The following is a 20748-nucleotide window of genomic DNA, read 5'->3' on the forward strand; positions in this document are numbered from 1 at the left end:
AAAAGATATATTCTGTGCAAAATTGCAACTTCTCACAAGACCTTTTTTTTTCAATGCACTTCAACTCTCCTATCACAAGCAGGTAGATAAAGAGCAGCAATAAAACAGAATAAAGGCAAAGCGGTTTACAATCGCTGCAAGCGGTAAAGAAGCTTGGCTGTAATGGGACGTCCCGCCGTGTCTTCTCGTGTCCCCCATAAAGTGTACGCCTGCATGAGCACACACTGTGGTGATTCCACGTTGTACTCGTACTAAATGTTCCTGCTCCGTGTCTGTCTTTTTTATTTAGTTGTGGTTTCATGTCAGCAGAATTATCGCAAGCACCTGGAGGGAATATCCGGATTCATCCTGGGCAGGGAATGTCCTGTCCCAGCATCAGCTATCAAGTATTTGACTGTGCATCAGTAGCTTCCATTGGACAACTGAGAGGACTATGTCTGTGTGCGTATATGTGTATATACATATATATATATATATATATATATATACATACACACACTACACATGCGTGTTTGTGAGTGGAGTCTAAATTGCAACGGGCTGTTAAAAGGGCGTCTACGCCCAAACGTATCCCAAAATACACAGGTAAGGGCCACTGTTCCAGCTTTCCTTTTCTTTTGGTGAGATCTTGTGCGGCGTGAGGCTACGCTAGGCGCGTTTCAGCCCTGAGGCTCCGTGCTGGCGCTGTGGTGAGGGCCCTCGTGCTCGTCTATGGTGTGCAGGAGGAGGCACGCCGGAGGGTCGAGCGAGCCGTTGGCTTTCTGGTGAGCTGGCTGAGGAGGCCCCGACAGCCCGTGTATGGCTCGCCTATCCAGCCCCCCCGGAGCCGGCGCATGCTCCTCCTCAACGCCGGGGGAGGCTCGCTGACCGCAGCCATCGCAGACGTCCCCCACCTCCTCGTCGCCATCATGGCCCTCGTGCCGCAGCAGCCTCTCCAGCTCCCTATAATCCCTGCCTTCCTCACTTTTCCCTCCAGCGCCACTAAAGCCGCTGCTCCCGCACACACACACCTCAATCCCAGAGTCCCCTGTGAATCGCCTCCTCCTTCCGTCGGGGAGTTGATCTCTGTCGTACGCGCCACCCTCCGAAAGGTCCTTTGGCAGCGGATCCTTGCAGAAGTCATCCCGGCGTCCACCTTTTTTCTCCTGGCTGGTAAGCCCCTCCCTGTCGAGCCCATCCGGCAGCCGTATCTCGCTGGAATCTGGCACCGTCTGTGTGAGCTTGCTATCGATATTTGGCATAATGTTTAAAGTGGGGGGCAGTGCTTCTTCGGGACTGTCAGACACTGGGGGCTCTGGAGTGGGCTGACTGGTCGGACAGCGTCCCTCCTGTTGCTCGGGAGTCAGTGGACTCGAAACCACGGAGGTTGGGCCCGTGTGTAAGGCACTGTAGGGAGGAGGGGGAGTTGGCGGCCGGTTAACCACCTCCTCATAGTCAGGCAGGAGGTAGTTTGGCAGAAACCCTGATGAGAAACAATTGTGAGTAGGAGAAACGACCAACATGTACGTTTAGTGAAGAAAAGGCACAAATCAAAAGCATCCAAATCTGCTGGCAAACTGCTGCGGGAGAGAGGGAGACCTGGCGGTTGTAAAAATGTACGGGATAACAAACCTGATCTACCGATGACGTGGCGAGCGATAAACATTTGTAACCCCGCTGTGAGGGGCAAGTTAAAAAGCAAGAGGGGCAGGGTTAGAAAGAGGAACTGGGATCGGGCTTTAGGCGAACTTTTCTGACCCCTGAACATTTTAGTGCCTTTAGGGAAGATGCCAAACCGACATTTAAGTATTCTAAGAGCAACAGATGTAGAAATGTGACTAAAGTATAGTGTCAATTCAGCACTGGGGCCGAGCTGCAATGGGCAAGGTGCACAGGAGAGCAACGTTGGCTCTCTGGTGCAAACTGGGGCATGCAAACAGGAAGGGCCCCGACGGCGTGCGGAACCAGGGATACTTGACAGTGCAAACATTCAACCTGCGCCCGAAGCAACGGCTCCGACTCCATCGCCACCGTTCCACTTGTCAGTTTGAGATTCTTCATCATGATGTAAAAGCCGACTCGACGCAGGAATAATCATCATCGCTATTCCAGCTTCTGGTGTTTGACAGGGAGGCGGCTGGGAGTTACTTTGCAGAGTAAAAATATGTACTCTCTTCCGTCATTGCAAAGTAGAAGTAGACACGTGCCGGAAACAATGCATTTCGTTATTTAAAAAGGTAATACCGATGTGGCTGAACAGCCGGACTGAATGCACCGGTCATGTCCGGGGCTTGGGAGCCCACAAACGGCAGCGACAGTGTCGTCACGGCGTTTTCTGACGGAGCGGGAGGTCTTACTGAAGTAGAAGGGCACAGAGGTGTAGCTGTGTGCTTCGCGGTAAGCGATGAGGTTGATCTCGTGCTGCCGCTGCTGGTGCTGGAGCCGGTGTTTGGTGCGGCGGTGGTGACATACACAGCAGCAGCTCAGGATGAAGATGATGCCCCAGACCAACCAAAACCCTGCAGTGAGATGAAGGGCGACACACGCGTGAGGCGCCGAGATGGTGAGCGATGCTAAACTTCGGGTCCTCCGATTTTCCAGAGAGGAATTATTTGCGGAACTTTATCACCTAGAATGCAGTCTAAACCGGAGCGTGGAAGAAAAACGTCTTCAAGCACGGGAAGTTTTTGAAGATGCCCGACCTTCACTTCAAGGACGAGGCGGTCTAAGAATGTAAACAGCACATTATTCAGATCCTTCTCAAAAGTATGAAGAGTCCCGCTGTTGCTCCGGCGTTGCCGGTCGAGTCTGCTCTGAGGCGAACGGAAAGCCATCCGACCGTCTCTGCCACAATAACAGCGGCGCCAACAATAACACCATATAATACGATACGTCCTTGTTGAGTTCAAGGCTTCACTTCAATTCACTCCACGCCAACGTCGACCAGGAATTTAAAAAGGGGACTGAACTTTGCAAGCACAAGTTGGTCACTTTGAAAGGTCAGGCCGAAAAGCAAACGCAGTTGCTCCAAACATTCACGGAGCATTCAGAGTCCGCAACGCTTGCTTCGCATCAACTTACACGGGGAGTTTGTCACATCATGCCTCAGTGACATTGTTTACATTTTTTCCTCCTGAAAACTACAAACTAAAAGGGCATGCCATCAGACATCCGGGATCTTCAACTGGAGAGGCCACAGATTTGGGTTCCTTGTCGACCCGTTTAATCTGGAGACAGGCTGTTTGAAAACCGGAGCTGAAGTTGATTGATCTTTATGAAGAGGACCAACTTCAACTTGCATTGAGAGAAGGGACCATTCAATTCTGGAAAAGTACCCGAATGTCAAACCGGCTGTGCTTAAGATACGGTGAATGTTTGGATCGGCGTTTCTACCCTGAAACGCATGAAATCAAACCATCGATCGGTTCTGACTGACACACACGTGAAGGAATTGCTTCGAGTGGCAGCAACTGAATAGTGGTGTAATTTATTTTAGATTAATTGTTAGTTTGCACTGGCGGTGTAATAACATTTTATTTTTGTTTTTCTAATGTTACGTTGCATCAATTGCGTAATTTAATATTGGTTTTATTTTTATTTGTATTGTTATTTGTGGATGATTTATGTACGAAGGACTTTCAACGGAAACAAGCCCGCAAGGGCTTTTTTGAAATGCTCCTCTTAGACAGGATGTTTGACTTTATTTGTACTGTAATACATGCTACTGTGTGACTGTACTTGTACTCTAACATTCTATCTAATAAATATATTCATCATCATCATCAATACAAACCAGATTTAAAAAGGATTAAGAGCAAGGAATGCCAGAAAACCCTCTAAGCAACATGCATGGATGTTGCTTAGTAAGGAAAGAATGCTACTATAACTTCTTCTTGAACTGAGAGTTGGATTGTGAGACCGTGCACACAGTGTTCATTGTTGAAAATGACTGGCCTGTGTTCTTAGTTCTGTGGGAGTCCATTTTTGTCATCATCATAGTGATGCGTACTCTCCTTCCACACGCCTGATCTAGACGATGCGCCGTCGCGGCTAAATTGAAAAAACATTTCTGTCGGCAGTGAAATCCGTGCTTCGGAGTAGCATTTCGACCGTCACAAAATAAAACATGCAGGTTTCCGTGGTTTCCTCAAATCATATGAGAGAGGAAGCGTCACAGCGAGTACCACAGAGTACCGCTCCCATGTTTGCAGCATGTGTCCCGCCCCTCCTCTGCTGTGATTGGCTGACTGGGTAAAAAGGCAATAGTTCAACGTCTGCATGGGTCACATCTGTAGTTTCTGCTGGCATCTAAAAGGAACTGATGACTTCAAATTATGTAAGAAGCTCTGAGACGCTGGGGGGGGGGGGGGGGGGACTATATGATACTGCTTGTTGTCTGAAGCCTCTTTTACAGGTTATCCTCATCAGCTTTTACTTTTGAAAAGATGAACAAAAATGTGGGGGTGGTTAGGGTCAGGGAATAAAGGAGGACAAATGCTTACACCAGAGCTCATAGTAGTAGCTGCAGCACTGAGACTCCCCGCAGCAGTGTCCGGACTCACAGATGTAGCTTCGGTTTTTAATGCCTTCACAGCGCAGGAGGATCTGCAAGAGAGGAGGAGGAGGCGCTTTAACAGTTAAACATGTACAGTGTGCACAGGAATGTGTTTGAGCGTCTCAACTATCAAGCACAAACAACATCCTAACCGGGAAACCTCAACGGGCAAAAGGGATCGGAACCAGTCCTCGTCGTTCCAGCGACCGGTCCTCATGAGTTAGACCGACGTTGAAAACCAAACAATGGCAAAATGGAACAGTCACAATATTTATTTAAGCTACGTCCAGAACATTTTGAGTTGTCTTCCCAACAGACGGACAAATAACCCCCGCCTCGGCGGAGAATTTATAACGCAGTAGAAAATGGTCTCCCACATGCGCGCGCTCACACACACACAAACACACAAGACAAGGATTACTTTATGGAAATATTCAAGCATCAACATTGCGATAACTCCCATCTATACCTTTACACGACATTAAGGAATGCAGATCTGTGAGAAATAAGTGTGTGCGTGTGTGTGTGTGTGTCAAAACAAAACCTGATAGAACAGGAACGCAGGAATGATTCTGAACAACACACATATCAGCAAAAACAAACAGCTGACATTAAAATGTGGTCTCAAACATGACGGAGTGATGGTTTGCCTGGTTTCATGATTTTAACATGGGCTAAAATAAAACAAAAACATGGAGATTTAATTGTCTGTGCAACCAAAACGTGTTGTTCTGTTCCGACTCTCTTATCTGATAACTAAGGCCGCTTTCCATGCTTTGGAAATGATGTTCCATCAAAGGCCCCGCCATGCCGTTTTAAGGCAGAGGACTTGGTGCAACTTGAGACAGATAACCATCTCGCCCAACCTGTACTGCATAAATACAGCCAAGTACTGAAAGAGGCTCGCATTTCACAGACATGCCTTCAGAAAGAAGTAGAAAGCTGGTGACCAAGGACACAGATGTGACTGGATACCTAGTTTTCGCTGATGTACTCTAGATAGAACACAATCGCCATTGTGGGTGACCATGAGCAACCAAAGATCAGCCTGCAAATGTTAAAATAAGCAAACTGAAGGAGGTGAGATTCACGCCAGGGATGTGTGAAACGTCAGAAAATGAAGTGAATTCTTCACCGCAGGTTCGACACCATAGCCTCTCACGTACAGCAGCAAATCTATAAACCCTTATTTAATCTTTGTATTTATGACCTGCATGACAGGAAAACTAATTATGTAAAGAAAAAAAAAAAAAAAGCTCTTCCCTGAGTAAATGTTAATCCTGTGGACAGATTAGATTCCTCTGCTCCTCGTCTGAGCGGTGAACAACGAAACGATCCACCTCCCTCATGTCATTCCACAAGATTAAAAGGCAGATTTGGTTTCAGGCCCAGGAGCTGATGCCGAATTAAAAATAATAATAACTGACCTTAATAATAAGAAGCTGTTGAAATGATCAGACAATCAGATGCATTGAGATAAACCCCCCCCCCCCCCCGGCAGAGACGAGTGGCTAGTTATTAGTTTATTCTTGACTGCAGTGAATTGTTCCACTTAACACAAGTCTGTGACTTGGCAGGTTAGCTGATCCACATCAAGCCGGCTCCAACCCCTTATTTATTACTCCACCCAGCAACAAAGAAATGTGCTCCTCCAAGGTCGTCAAGGTTATCGAGGTCAAAACAATACCGATTCCAGTTAACGTCTCCTTAACTTTAACAGCTGAGGAAGGTCAGTTCAACAAACATCAATTACCAGTTTTATCAAAAAGGTATTATATTCATCTACACACTTCAGCAAACTTTAATGTTGTCCACCTTTAAGACGGTATCCATGATTAAATTAGGCTTTTTAAACTGTTTATAAGCGCCAATGTGCATTGAAAGAAAGAGCTGTACAGAATTCTGAGACCTGATGTTAAGACGTGATGATAATCATTTCCCCGAGAGAGAGAGAAACCAAAAACACAGGATGTATGCATCTACAATGTGTGTGTGTGTGTGTGCGTGCATGTGAGAACATGCAGGGTCACAGTGACCCCTGGCTAACAGACTAGCTTTATTTTACCCCACGATATCATACAAGTGTCGTATTTATCTCAGCTTCACAAGCTCTTGGTCAAATTATTACACAAAACGCAACAGGTTTGCTTTTATGGTCTTTTATTTCTTACAGATCCTGCTGTGTAAACAAAGCAAAAGAAGCATGCAGAGATTTTTAAAGAAGAACAGTCACCAAACTAATTTGAATGTAAACGGGTTTGTAGTTTAACTTCAGCACAGTCAGTTCAGATTTAATAATTGTATTATAATCTACAAATTAATATAACTTATGAATACCAAATGTCACTACCTGTGAACTAATATCATCTGATTTGTCTTTAAGCATCCATTTAAAGCTATTATACAATAGCAGCCATTATGCTCATTAGATAGGACTTTCTCTCTACTCTTCTATCACAGTTGATAACAAAATGTGTGTGAAAGTGTCATCTTTTATCAGTTTTATGTCTGCTAACGTGCACTCACGCCTGCTTTCGTTGTCCAACTCATTTCATGACAGCATGTCAATCCCAAAGGCCCTGATTCAAGAGCAGCCCCCCCCCCCCACCCCTTTAAGTCAACAAAGCTAGAAACGTTAGCAACGGCAACTAGCAACACTTAGCAAGCATGCTAACACCATCCTGGCAGAACAGTGCTCGTTTAAGGGACGCGACATTCACCCTTTCATAAACGCATTCGTGTGTAGTTTGATAGCCTGCTGCGCGCTTAGCTAGCGAGCTAACGGCCCGTGCGAGAGAAAGCCTTGCCTTTGACTGCTCAACCTTACCCTCTCGGCTGCGGGGTCGGCGGGGGAGACCGAGTCCACGGCGTGCAGGAACAGTCCCATTTATAGAGCCGAGCATGAGCCGCTAATTCCTTGGAAAGGTCGCTCCTGCTAAAACGCGCATGTGAACACCGAAGTTTAGCGTGCGCGTATCCTTATTTCACCCCTGATGATGATGATGATGATGATGATGATGATGATGATGATGATGATGAGAGCCCACTGCGCGCGTCGCCTCCTCCACGGGAGTACAGCAGCATTCCTAACGCAACCGGTTGCTGCCGGTGATACAGCTGTGATACGATCACGAAGCGCTCCAGCGACACCGACGCGGCTGGGCGTGGCGTGTTCGCAACGATGCGCGAAACGTGATAGGCGGTCGCAGTTTTGCGGACCGAGCTGTGATTGGCCAGCGAGGGTAAACTGGGAAATTGGTAGCCAATCAGTGGTCGGTGCGTCTCCAGTGGGTCCCCTCGTCGCTTTCCTGTTTGTCGTCGTTCAGGAGGACACGTGGTACAAAGATATGACATTGTTTTTTGTACCAAATGTCAATTAAATGATATTTGTTAATGTTATACAAGTCAGGTTACTGACAAAGCAAAACAACAAAGACAGAGGAGAGAGTTGTTATTTCCCTTTAGCATTGTTTTAATCATGTTGCTTATATACTGCTTATTTAAAATAATACATTCCACTCATACACCGTATTAAAATCCTTAAACTTGTTCATCTAACTTGCAAAATCATATACATTTTACCCTTACAGTCTGCATTCAGATATTTGAGAGATGATACTTGTTGATGGCTTTGCAAAAAGGAATGCTACACTGACTGTTAAGACATTAAACAGATACATATCTTTAATAAATATTACTCAGCTTAACTCAAACATCATCCACTAAAGAAATAAAATCCCTAAAAACATTCTCAAAGTATATTGTATTTGTTTGGCAGGCAGATGTTTCAAATGCTAACATCTCATAAGCTAGCAGCAGATGCCATTTAAAACATTTGAGCTCAACATTTGGATATATAGAACAAAGTTAGCATCCGAGTAAAATAGCGTTCTTCCATGATTTGCGGAGCAGTAAAACATCTTTAAATATATGTCTCAGCACAATTGCAGATCCCAGTTATCATCTGGATTAACATTTTTCTATAAAACCAAGAAGGCACTGTAATTGGTAAATCATCACCAGTCCCTTTCGTGAGGATCTCTGTATGGTATGCCTATAAGTTTAAAAACATCCTTCTCTGTCGGTGTAGCCAGTGCATTCCCACTATACAACTTTACGTTTCCCTGACGCACCACATGTTCATTCAGTGAGTGCTCAGACAAACTCATATTTTTTGTCTTTGCAAGTGCTCTCATTGAGCGGTTGAAGTGTGCCGAGCCAGTAAAATACATCAGTGCGCAGGCAAACTCATTGTAGGGAACCACTATGATGTCCAGCCTGCGATGGCGGCGGTCAGGTCCTGGTAAACGGCACACGCCCATGTATTTCTTCTGCTGTCCATTCTCCTCGTGACTCACCAGGTCATCTGTCAGAAACCCTTAGACATAAAGAGTTATGTCATTTTTCCTGACAGACAGCAAACCAATGAAGAAACCCTCAACAGTCAAACAGACGCAGCTTACCACTGTCGCGGAGGCTCTGTAGCACTTTGCTGAAAACTCCCTTGTGGGATTTCCTGTCAGGATGAGATATAAGTACGTCCACATCTCCACACGTGGGCTTTCCCCGGCGGAAGGACCCACATGCCATTGCCAGCAGGTGTGGGTCTATGGCTTTGACAGCATCTCTCACCTGCACAAAACAAAGGCTTGATCTTAGAGTGATCAAGTATTTATTTTCTTTTTTAATCTATGACCTCCCAAAAAATTGTAAAACGTAGCTTTATATTGTATGTTTTTTTGAAACAAGTATCCATTCATCTGTTTCCAGCTAAATACTTGGAGGTAGACTCATGAAAGTACTGCATATCATTTTAACAAGCCTGAGGGAGTACACATGCTTTAGTCATCTGTCTCAAGTCCGCTTTCTATCTGGCACATTTGGGGGGAAATTCTAAGTAATACAATATGAAAACAACTAGCATTGTACTCTGCTTTGGATTGAATGGGTATCTGGCTAACTTAATATATAGAAACTTTCAAGAAAGAGCAAGTTTTCCCCTTTGAGACACTCCACTCTGTGAGAACTCACTCTGGTATTCCCATTATCGAATAGCAAAGGAAAGTGGACAAAAATATTTTCCTATTTCCAAGTCCTTCTTCCATATTTCTGCGGGTTAGATGTGGAATCTTTTACTAAGATTTGTCACTCCAGCGATAACTTGACTAAACCAGTTACAGTGAAAATGCAAATGTGTTTCAGATGTCACCATAGATTGATGCATTTTGATCAATGAAGCTACGGTACCACTGTCTCTATGGCTGCTGCTTCTTCTCTGGGCATTCGATCTAGAAAGTCATCATAGTGCTTCAGTCCTATTTTCTGGGTGTTGCTGAGGTGGGCTTTGGTTCTGATGTCCTCCAGTGTGCGAAATCCCTAATAGACAAAAAAAAGAACATTTTTACATTTAGAAATTTGCCTCACGTTCCCCCCCCCTCAGTGTTATTAATTGGTGTTGCATTTATTTTCTGTTATTATTTTCTCTTTTCGATAACCATGCTGATGTAAAGCAATTTGAGTAACTAAAAGTTACAACTATTATTCTTTTTTTTTTACATTTTATTTTCCTTAATTACTCTAACTTGAGAATTCCAATTAAAATTGTTCACAATTGTACAAAAGAGTTCAAGTTCTGTGTCTTTTATCTTCAAGGTTTCAGATTAAATTCAAGGATAATTTGTTCATTCATTCATTTTACGATCCGCTTTGTCCGTTACCGTGTCGCGGGTCGTGCTGGAGCCTATCCCAGCAGCCAACGGGCGAGAGGCGGGGTTACACCCTGGACAAGCCGCCAGTTCATCACAGGGCCAAACACAGACAGACAATCATTGGGCAATTTAGTGTCACCAATTCACATAATTTGCATGTTTTTGATGGTGGAAGGAAGCAGGAGAACCCGGAGAGAACCCACGCAGACACGGGGAGAACATGCAAACTCCTCACAGAAAGGCCGCAATTCAGATTCGAACCTGTGACCTTCTTGCTGTGAGGCAACAGCGCTAACCACTGGGCCTTCAAGGATACTTATAATACGTTCAGTCTGCATGTGTGTGTGTGTGTGTATACCCTACCTGTTGGTACCACAGCTGTGCTGTTTTAGCTCCTGCCCCCCAGATGTTAGTAAACAGTTCCAATACTGGCACAGCCTCGCCGATGTGATCTAACTTCCTCAGGTGACCACTCTCCATGATCTCATCTATTTTATCCGCCATTCGTTTTCCAATTCCTGGGATCAGACAAGCCTCCTAAAACAGAAACAGCTTCTCACTCAAAATGACAATTTCAATATATTAGTGGACGCACGGACGGACTGACAGATTGATCGATCAGCCTTGTGTTACCTGATATGATGTGACAGGCTTGTTGTAACTCTTCAGTGCATTGACAGCCTTGGAGTAGCTCAGTGCCCTCCATCTGTCCCCCTGGTGGGTGTAGGCTTTGCCCAGTGCTTCTAGCTTGTCTGTAATGTGCTTGTTGAAGTTATTTGTTTTGGACTGAGACGACTGGGCACAGACCCACTTTCCTGAGACCACCTCCTGAGCTGAAGAGTCCAGACCAGGGTTGAGGCCTGAGCCTGCAGCCTCCTCTTCAGGGTGCTGGCCGGTGATGAGAGCTTCCAGGTCTTTCTGAGAGACCCCATCTTCTTCTCCATGCACGTCTTCTTTTGTGTCTGGGACCACCTGAAGTAAATATCAAGTGTTATTAAGTATAGTAAAAATCCAAAAGTCACACAGATTTGTTTTGTATTTGAGGTCTGGTTGGGAAACCTACCATGTCAAGGGCCTCCGCTTGCTTAGTTTGATGAGGCACTGGCTCCACAATATTTCCAGGATCAAACGTGATACTTGGAAACTCTTCCAAAACATTTTTATCGTCTCTGTCGGATCCCCTAAGTAGACAGGCCAGTTTTGTTGAAACTTAATTTGATATGTGAGATGTAAACACACCTTTGAGTATTACCGGTAAGTATTATAATTAATTAGTAGTATTAGTATTAAGTATTTAAATGTGATCAAATGGAAAATCCATGACATTCAAGGCCAGACGACGACAGTTTCCAGATATAAGTAATGTAATAAAGTGGTTTTAGGTCATTAACCTCTCGGGTAAAAGAAGGCTGTGTCCGGCAGCATCCAGCAGTCGTGTCTCGCTGATGCACATGCTCAACCAAGTGCATTTCACCAGTTGGACTCCGGAGGGCAGACGATCCACCTTCAGTAACCGCAAAGCCCTGTCCAGGGCCATGTTGTCGTCCACAACCACATGAGTCACACTGGGAGACAGGGAAGCAGCCGCCTGTCCCCCATTCTGCTGAATATGTCTTTGGAAAATTTGATATCTGGCACTCCCAATTCCAGCAGGCAGGATGTACAGTGTGAAACCATTAAACATGTTTCCTAGGACAGAAGGGAAGAACACGTTACAATGAGCACATCTTTAGTCTTTCTCTTAATCTACATCTTTTGCACAGCTGTATTTTTATTTTCACAATTCTTCTCCACAGTCACATTCTCTCTCACACACACACACACAGTTACAACCTGTGACATCACTTTCAACAGGTTTCTTCTTTGAAGGGGGTTCATTCTTGACATGTAATGCTTTGGTTCTTTTAACTTTTGGAAAGGCTTTCATTATCCCATGATGACGAGGCTCCATCTTGTTCCTGAAAACGGATTGTCAACAGCTTGTGATATGGAGCACAGAGTGAAATCCATCTACAAACCTGGAAAGCAAATTGTGTACTACAGATTAACAATTAAACTTAAAATACAAATCCTGATGTTCACAAACTGTTTTATGTGAACAGTGATTACTCTGTCAATTTTATAGTATTAAACACTGCAATAATTTGAAACAAAATAATATTTTCACACTAACTATATTGTAAACTTGAATACAAAACAATATATTTTTTAAATCAACATGCAGGCAATGTTGTTGCAAAAAAAGATACTTAACACAGCCCAACATAATGAAGCTATCTCACACAGAAGCCATTAAATGATGCTTTAGTTTATTATCACAATAACATCTATTCGGATTTAGCTTGTGCTAACGTTAGAAACAGCAAACATCCATCCATTCAAAAATAATTTTCAATCGATAGTTTAATCTCGTCTTAAAAATAAAATAAACACAATAAATAAAAACAATCCAAAAAATAATTGTTGTGCCTTCAGAATATAAAACTCTTTAAAAGCTAATGTTAGCTCTTACCCGGATCAGAGGCGACCATTCGTACAGAAATCACGAGGTGCAACAACAAATTTACACTTCCGGGTCAAAGAGTTGCCTTATTTTTGGTTAATGCTATATATAAATTATAATCTAATTAAATTAAATCATGTTGATTTTAATACACTGAACAGTGATAATTTGGACAAATATGAAATTCATTTTAAAGATTTTTTTCCGTAATCGTCCTCGGTTGCTACGGTTACCGGCTCCTAATAAGGAAGTGAATGGTGCACGCGACTTAAAAGCTTGAAATCTGTAAATATGGCTGAACAAAGCTGGATCGACAGACTAAAATCATCAAAGAAAACTGCGTTGATACAAGATGGTGAGAAACGTACAAATACGAAAAACTAATAGTAACGTTTGAATTTATCCGATTTAATGCGGGTTTTCTGACGCGAGCTAACTAGCATTTCAGCTAACGTCAATGCTCGTAGACAACAAACAGATGGCTCTACTGATCAGATGCGACATGCCACGAACAGAAAACACATTCATTAAAAGATGATGTACGTAACACAATTTCTGAAAAGGCAAGGTCCCAAATAAGAACAATAATTTAGCTCTGGATGTGCTTGGAACGATGCCATGATTTTTGTGTTTCATTCATGCTGGATTCTGCTTACAAAAGCTCGCAGCTGTTATTGAATATTTTTGTTTTGTCTGGTTTGAATGATTAATCTTTGTCTTGTAATTCCACCAACAGGAAAAAGGAAGATCCACTATCTCTTGACTGATGGCTTTGAAATGGTCGAAGAGTATGACTTGAAAACAGATGAACTTCTTGGTAAGTGTTGAACTCTGCCAGCATGGAGCTATAGTTTTTTTTTTTTTCTCTCTCAATTGTTTATGATTATTTATCTAAAAAAAACAAAAACCTTTTTTTCCCAGTCCGAAGGTGTCGACCAAAAAGCCCGCTGGGAGGCCAGGGTCAATGGCAGGTGGAGGTTGGGGGGCTGCTTGTGGTCCCGTCCACGTCTGCGGAGAAGGATGTGATCACGGAGAACGTCTCTAATGTGTGCTTTCTTCACTGCTCTCCTTGGCTTTGACTTTAGAATTACACCAAAACATTTTCCAATGCGTACTTGTACAAATTATTTCTTTAATTTTGCTTTCTTTTAGAGAATATATTTGTAAATCTAATACCTTTCTAACATCTGGAATGACTTCTGTTTCCACAGCCTGTGTTTGTTCGTAAAGACACGAAGAACAGCTTTCAGTGGAGAATCCGTAACCTTCCCTATCCCAAAGATGTCTACAGTGTCTCCGTGGAGACGTCTGAGGGATGCATCATTATAAAAACCTCCAACAAGAAGTAAATGTGCTCCAGAACCCTGGTGCTTTTCATACATATGTTGCGTGTAATCATTGTGCCTTCCCTATAGATGGCACTGTCTGCAATACATTGTATGAGTAACCAATGGAATCCTGTTAATGTCTTTGTAGGTATTACAAGAAGTTCACTATTGTTGATTTGGAGCGTATTCAGCTGCCACTGGACCGCTCAGCGCTCAGCTTCACTCACGCCAACAACACTTTAATGATCAACGTAAGTCCTGCACGTCACAGAAAGATAATATATTCTATACATCTGATGTTTATGTTGCTAACACTTTAAATCTAATTTCTAATTTGAACTAATCTCATGTTTGACTCACAGATATGTGGGTTTACCTAAAGTGTTTAATGCAAGGGCTCAGAAAACATCATTTCAATCATCTTTTTTTTTCTTTTGAAAATCAAAAACTCGCACAACATTAATATTTATTCAGTGGGAGGTTTATTACTTTTGTTGTTTACTCAGTTTGGTGCAATGCTAATTATACAGTATACTATCTTTATACCAGAGTAAATTGTTTATGTGGTCGTAAGGAAGATTATTATTGCTCAGGTTGCGTTTTATAAGATGTGAATAAACTTCTTCAGTCTTGATACATTTTGCTTCTTGATATGTGCATCTTCACACTGAAGGATCCACACGAGGAGGATGCGGTTAAACTAAATAATTTTCTCTCTTATCCAGTACAATAAACCCGCCGAGATCTTGACTCGTGAACAAGAGCTGCTGAAGGAGCTGAAGGAACTGAAGGGAACCAGTGACGGAGACGTCGACTGCAAAACTCAGTGAATTCTCACGATTGGAGGAAACATGCATTTAAAGCAGACTTTTGTGAGCTTATCTTTATGTCTTCATTTTTAGAGGATGTCTGGGTCAGTGCCTTTTCAATAATTAGGTTCAATGAATAAAGATTTTAAATAGTTAAAATATGCTTTGTGATTTTATTGTACATTTCACTGCCTCACAATCAGATTTTTATCTTTGCAAATGTAGCATGAGTTATTTTCTTCTTTCATAAACCAATACTTGAACAATACAGAAAAATCTTTGTCGAATGTACCACAGCGGCATCTATTTTTTTGCAATCCTAATGGGAAGCAATTTTGATTGGGGTCACATAACCTTGCGCCGATGTCCTTGTAAAACACTCAAAACACACAATGCCTCGTCTGCCTGTTCGTTCCGGTGTCACTGTTACGAGCGCTGAGCACAATCGTGTTCCTTGCGTGCACTGGGCCACCCTGGAAGCCATTTCTAACACGCTGGTCACGGAGCGATCCAGTGTTGTCGATTGTGCTTTACAACACAGGCTTCTTCTGACCTTTTGTCCTCCACTGAAACTCGACCGACACAAGTGAGAAATGTGCTCAAATGTTGCAGGCGTGGGGTTGCCAAATGGAACAGGAGCAAATATGAAGATTGTTTTTTTCAAGCTTTGGTAGTATTGACATCAATATTTATTGCATTTACCGAAGACAAAGAATTAGAATATTTGTCTACTTTTCCTTCATCAAGCTCAGCCAAGTCAAAACTGTCCACTCATGGATATTAGACAGTGGTTACATGAGGACAGGGGTTGTTTGGAAGAGATTTAAATGCTATTCCCTTTTTGTCCAAACCCAGAGAGAAAGTGCAAAAAGCACAGACAAAACCACAACTCTTTCTTATTTCCAGATGGAAAGAATAGAAATGCAAGAAAACATTTTAATCCCACTCATCCCTGCTGTTTCCCAGTTTGTTGTAAAGAAATTGTTTTGTTTTTCTTAAATTTGAATCAAAATCCATTTATACATACTGTACTTGATTTGTTCGTTTTTGCCTGAGGTCTGAAGCTTCATTATTTTCTTGAATGCATTACAATCTGCAGAGCCTCAGCTTCACCAGCTTACAAATTGAACATCCAGCTCATGCAGTGTGAGAGCGGCCGAGCCCCCCTGTTCAGGATCGTCTTCCTCCCCTGTCGTTTGGCCTCTACCGGTCATGCTCAACTGATTCTGGGAAGAAAGTTTCTTTTCTGCCTCCCTTTCATTGCCGGATGCCTCTTCCCAGCCATTCCCCCCCCTCTTTCAGCCAATGCCACATTTGGCCACACAGACCCTGATGCTCCCCCCCCCCCCTGCAGCCCCTCTCCCCTTACCCCTCCCTGTGTGACTGGCTCCTTTTTGATAACTGACCCCTCCTCGTGTTATTATTCGAACTCACTATTGTATAACATGCCCCTTTATATGAGGTTTCACAAAGGGCCCATTTGATCAGAGGGCCACGGTGTGCGATCGTGAGAAATGCAACTACATGGTGGTAACCTTTGTTTAGGCCAAAATGGTGGGTTGACCTCATCGCTTTTAATACATCGCTCGGCCCATTCACGTCCAAGTCTCACTTGCTGAGCACATTGAATTCAGTAGGCTGTCTCAGATATTGCCCCTCAGTTATCTGGGTCTCCAGCTTGAAGAAGAAGAAGAAAAAAAGAAAACCTTTTTAGGGGGGCAACTAACAATGTAAGCTGGCTTTACAACCTAAAACAACCACACTATTGAAAATACAACCAGCTTGTGAAATGATTCTTTAGTGGTTTTAATATACACTCTACAATAAATATTCCCATCATTTGACATCATTTACATTTTTACAGTAGAAATATATTCATATATGTAGAAAAAAAAGGTTAAAATTTCTCAGAAATTGCCTCCTAAAGGCAAAACAGTCTGTCAACTGAGACGTAGATGCTGAAACATCATCCACAGATAGCTGCCGCATCTTGCTTCATCGCTCTCATCTATTTCTCTGTTTCTAAACTTCTAACCAAAATGTTGCACTCATGACAAAATTGAGGTCTTCTCGTCTTTAATAGCCCCCACCCCCCTAATTTATTACGTAAAATGTCCTGAACTCTGTTTGAATTGGGAATAACAAGCAGATTAGACGGTCAATGTTTACGTATAATCCAGTACAGAGAATTATATCAGTCCACATAATTAGGCAAGAAGTGTGTGGGCACTTGACTGCAGACGTTTATCTCTGGGAGCACTTGTTTTCCCTTGCAGTGTGTGTGTGTGTGGGGGGGGGGGGTAATTCGGCCCTTAACGGCCACGTGAGCGCTGGTGATGGGAAGATTTAGTCCGCTTGCTCGAGTGCGCTGGGGCGGCGAGAGGCAGCGCATCAAATGATCTCCTCTCGCTCAGCAAGTGGCCGTTGGGAAGACGCTTCATGAAGTGGGCCTCCCTCTGGTGTTGCTTGGTCTTGGAGGCCTTCCTCGGATGGCCCCTGCGTGTGAAAGCCATGTACCAGCCCTCATACTTGGCGTTCTGGAGTGCCGTGTAGTTGTTTTCCAGAACAATCTCGGTGAAGATGCAGTCTTTGCCTCGTCCTTTCCGCTGGGAACGAAAAAGAGGGGGGGGAGTTCAGATACTTTGAACGACTTCCAGGAAGCAGAAAGCGGATCTTCTTTCTAGGCAAAGAAAATACTCTTTAAATCTTATGTGGGCTGCTCAGACAAATCTGAAAATGACATGTTGCTCTGGCATTAACACAGCTATGTGTTACCGTCAAACTGAAAATCTGGAATATCTTCTCCAAGAAAAACACAAATTCCAAGATGCTGATTTAGTCACATGCAACCACAAATCTTGGAATGACATGCAGAATACCTTGCCGATTAGTTTCCCCCTCTTGTTCATACATATGTAGTATCCTGTCTTCACCCCTTTAATACGAATGCGACTTCCAAAAGAGTCCGTCTCCACCTCCAGTTTAGCTGCACAGAGAAAACAGATCACAGATCATGACATGACATGGGTGCATGAAGGTTGTGATGTCACCGTCGGGGAACCAGCATCATCAGAAGACAGGCGTTTGCGTTCTTTGTGATCCAGCAGCTATTCTTAACAATGTCATGCCAGCATTCCAGAATTGCACTGAATGACAGTGATTTTTTTCAGCGAGTGATTGCTGTCTGTAAATCCTGCGCCGTTCAAACTACAGCTACCAGAGAGCGACAATGTGCCACAAGCACAGAGCAGTGGTCAGACTTGGGCTGGTTACAAGACTGACACCCACTTAGGATGTGCAGCTAGTGTGTGCATGAATGACTCCCTCTCTCCCTCTGCGTGCAAATGTGGGTGTAGGCCGAGAAATTTGAAAGACAAAAGAGCACACAGGAGAGGCAAGGAAAGGAAAAGGTATAAAGCAAAGATGCTGACTTCACCGCTCCTTATAAATTGAGTCATACATCGAGTTGTAATGCAATGAAAATTCCTCATAAAATGAGTCTCTGAAATGCAGAGAGCAGGCATTGAGGGTTGCACTTGCAGCGGTGGAAAGATGGCTCAAAACGCCAAGACCCGCTAGTGGCAGGAATCTCCCTCAAGTCAGTCGTAACAGGTGTCAGGGAATTTCCAGATGACCAGAGAAATAAATCCTCAAGGCCATAAAAGATGGCAAGACTGATGCCACTAATGATGTTATCATTCCATCTTCTGCTCCTCCATGCAGGCAAAAACATTTTCCTGCACGCCGCCAAAAATAACAGAACTGAAACATTGCTGCTTTTCAACAGTTCCCAGTGTGGCTCTGGCTTTCACCAAACCTACTGGCAGTGCAAGCGTTTCCTATGATGTTGCTTTCCTTATGTTTAAAAGTCAGAAATGTAAGAAATGATGGTCAGTATCTGTCAGCGGTCTCGCTTCATTCAGTCATAACACAGAGGTAATAGACCTGCTTAATTTCAGTGACTAATTTCACCTGTATTTATGGACATTTGTTCCATGTGTTGTTGTTTTTTAAATACAGCGGTGATTGGACCGGTGCTGTTTCGTTGCCTTTCTGTTTGGAAGCAGAATAATTGAAAACGTATCAGTGAGCTTTTACAGAAAGGTTGACTCTGGAGAGGAAAACAGGTGATTTGATTTTTATCAGAGCGATGTAGGGACCCTACTATAGCAATACCATGACCTACGTTGGCAGACTATTACGGGTGGTCCATAGTGGGACTCTGGTTGCACAGGCCTCCCCAGGTCAGGGTTTGGGTCGGCTATTTGGCAAAAAAAAAAAACTGAAATGAAATAGCTTACACTAAGCTGACAGACATTAGAATGGATCAGGCTAAAAGGTTGTATGTTGGGTGTTGGTATCGATGACTGGGTGCCATATTTCTGTGCATTTATATAAAATATTTGTACACTAGATTAAAATGTGTATCCTTAAATTATAGTTGATGAGATATGAGGTAGAGTTTGTGCTTGTCTGAACTAAAGTAGACGGTTGGGCCTTCTAAGTGTTGCAGTGGTGTTCCAGCGCATTGATGACGTCCCTCCCTGCCAGCCGTGTTTCTTACCGTGGACCGCGCCATCGTCGCCGTTGGCGTTGACCCTCTTGTTGGCCAGGACCTGGACGTGTTTCCCGCTGGTGCGGCTGTACAGCTGGTAGGTTCGGGTCAACCGGCGGCTCATCCGGTCCGACAGGCGGCTCTGCTCGGTGACATGGTGCTTAAAATTAGGAGGAGACTGCACAGTGTTCTGTCGAACAATAAGAAACACATGTCATGAAATATGAAATTCTCTCTTTGAATTTTCTCAGAAGGTTTCACTTTGCAGCATCACAAATGTTAAGTAGGACTTTTGGCTTTCAGTGTTTACAGTTTATTCTGCCATCACCTTTATCACCTTGCTCTTCTGCTCCTATTTGTGTGCGTGTGTGCGCGCGCGTGTGTGCGTGTGTGTTTCGAGATGCTTTCATGGACCTTCGGGAATTACATTTCTCTCTTGCTTATACCACCGATGATCTTTCAACTCGCCTTGACTTCATTTTTTCCTCATTTCAGCCGGTCTCCATCCACATATGCTTTAACAATTACTTTTAAGGCCGGGTCTTACCGCTTTTCAAGATGTTTGAATTGTTGCCAATTGCCATAGCACTCATAATAAAATGTTTTCATTGTTATTGCAGCTCATTGCAGACGTAAAGACACTGAACTCTAAGCCACCTGCATACTTGTTAAGTTTTCTTTACTTAATTTTGCAGAACCATAAGCAACATGAATGTTTTTATTGAAGCGTAAATGTTATAGTTACCTGTGCGTAAAAGCAAAGCGCCGTGAACTGAATTAACCTGCGGGAAAAGAGAAAAAAAATACAAATGGATTGCTACTCGAATTGAAATATTACAATGGGAGGAAAATATATCATCTTTACTTACAGATAACCTAACCTCGATGTTCTCAGCCTCATCTTACAATAGTTCAAATATTGCTTCATGAATACTCCACTGATTCGCCGCTGGAAGCTCTCGGAAATAAAGTTCCTCCCGATGGGGATTGGCTCCGGTTTGCACACATGAGACGATGGCCGTGACAATTAAGAGATCCAAAACGGCCAGGGTCCAGTCACAGAATCCAATGATGCAAAAAAAAAAAAAAAAAAAACGTTTTAAAGGCGATGCGGTTCTGATCCAAAGTCCAGAGAACGCGTCGCTGTCACCTATCAACCCCCATCGCGCCCTTTTAGTGGCACTCAATCCCTCAATGAGGAACGAGATTAAACTTTCCAGTCGGTAAAAAAAAAAATCTTTGACCTTCTGTGACAGGTTAGTGGAGGTTACTCTTTCGTTTTACGCACGGATCTTTACGCACACGCGACCA

At 43.5% G+C, this 20748-nt stretch overlaps 4 protein-coding genes across 4 annotated transcripts; 1 reads left to right on the plus strand and 3 right to left on the minus strand.

Moving 5' to 3' along the window:
• Positions 1-659: 659 nt before the first annotated feature.
• On the minus strand, positions 660-7421 carry wbp1lb (WW domain binding protein 1-like b). The gene is made up of 4 exons (XM_068751404.1): positions 7362-7421; positions 4482-4584; positions 2337-2498; positions 660-1462 (listed from the first exon to the last, which is right to left on the minus strand). Exons 1-4 carry the CDS (start codon positions 7419-7421, stop codon positions 660-662), a joined length of 1128 nt encoding a protein of 375 aa, XP_068607505.1.
• A 575-nt stretch (positions 7422-7996) lies between these two features.
• poll (polymerase (DNA directed), lambda) lies at positions 7997-12193 on the minus strand. The gene is made up of 8 exons (XM_068751205.1): positions 12076-12193; positions 11634-11931; positions 11306-11423; positions 10876-11214; positions 10606-10779; positions 9782-9910; positions 8998-9166; positions 7997-8912 (listed from the first exon to the last, which is right to left on the minus strand). The coding sequence occupies exons 1-8, from the start codon at positions 12191-12193 to the stop codon at positions 8551-8553; spliced, it is 1707 nt and encodes a 568-aa protein (XP_068607306.1). The 3' UTR covers positions 7997-8550.
• An 828-nt stretch (positions 12194-13021) lies between these two features.
• On the plus strand, positions 13022-15004 carry dpcd (deleted in primary ciliary dyskinesia homolog (mouse)). Its single transcript, XM_068751251.1, has 6 exons — positions 13022-13100; positions 13482-13562; positions 13667-13791; positions 13957-14090; positions 14222-14324; positions 14799-15004. The coding sequence occupies exons 1-6, from the start codon at positions 13037-13039 to the stop codon at positions 14901-14903; spliced, it is 612 nt and encodes a 203-aa protein (XP_068607352.1). The 5' UTR covers positions 13022-13036; the 3' UTR covers positions 14904-15004.
• Positions 15005-17194: 2190 nt separating this feature from the next.
• On the minus strand, positions 17195-20365 carry fgf8b (fibroblast growth factor 8b). Its single transcript, XM_068750728.1, has 5 exons — positions 20307-20365; positions 20183-20219; positions 19447-19627; positions 17762-17868; positions 17195-17488 (listed from the first exon to the last, which is right to left on the minus strand). Exons 1-5 carry the CDS (start codon positions 20363-20365, stop codon positions 17195-17197), a joined length of 678 nt encoding a protein of 225 aa, XP_068606829.1.
• Between the last annotated feature and the right edge of the window lie 383 nt (positions 20366-20748).

This window comes from Brachionichthys hirsutus, chromosome 17 (genome assembly GCF_040956055.1).
Source record: "Brachionichthys hirsutus isolate HB-005 chromosome 17, CSIRO-AGI_Bhir_v1, whole genome shotgun sequence".
In the NCBI taxonomy this organism is placed as follows: Eukaryota; Metazoa; Chordata; class Actinopteri; order Lophiiformes; family Brachionichthyidae; genus Brachionichthys; species Brachionichthys hirsutus.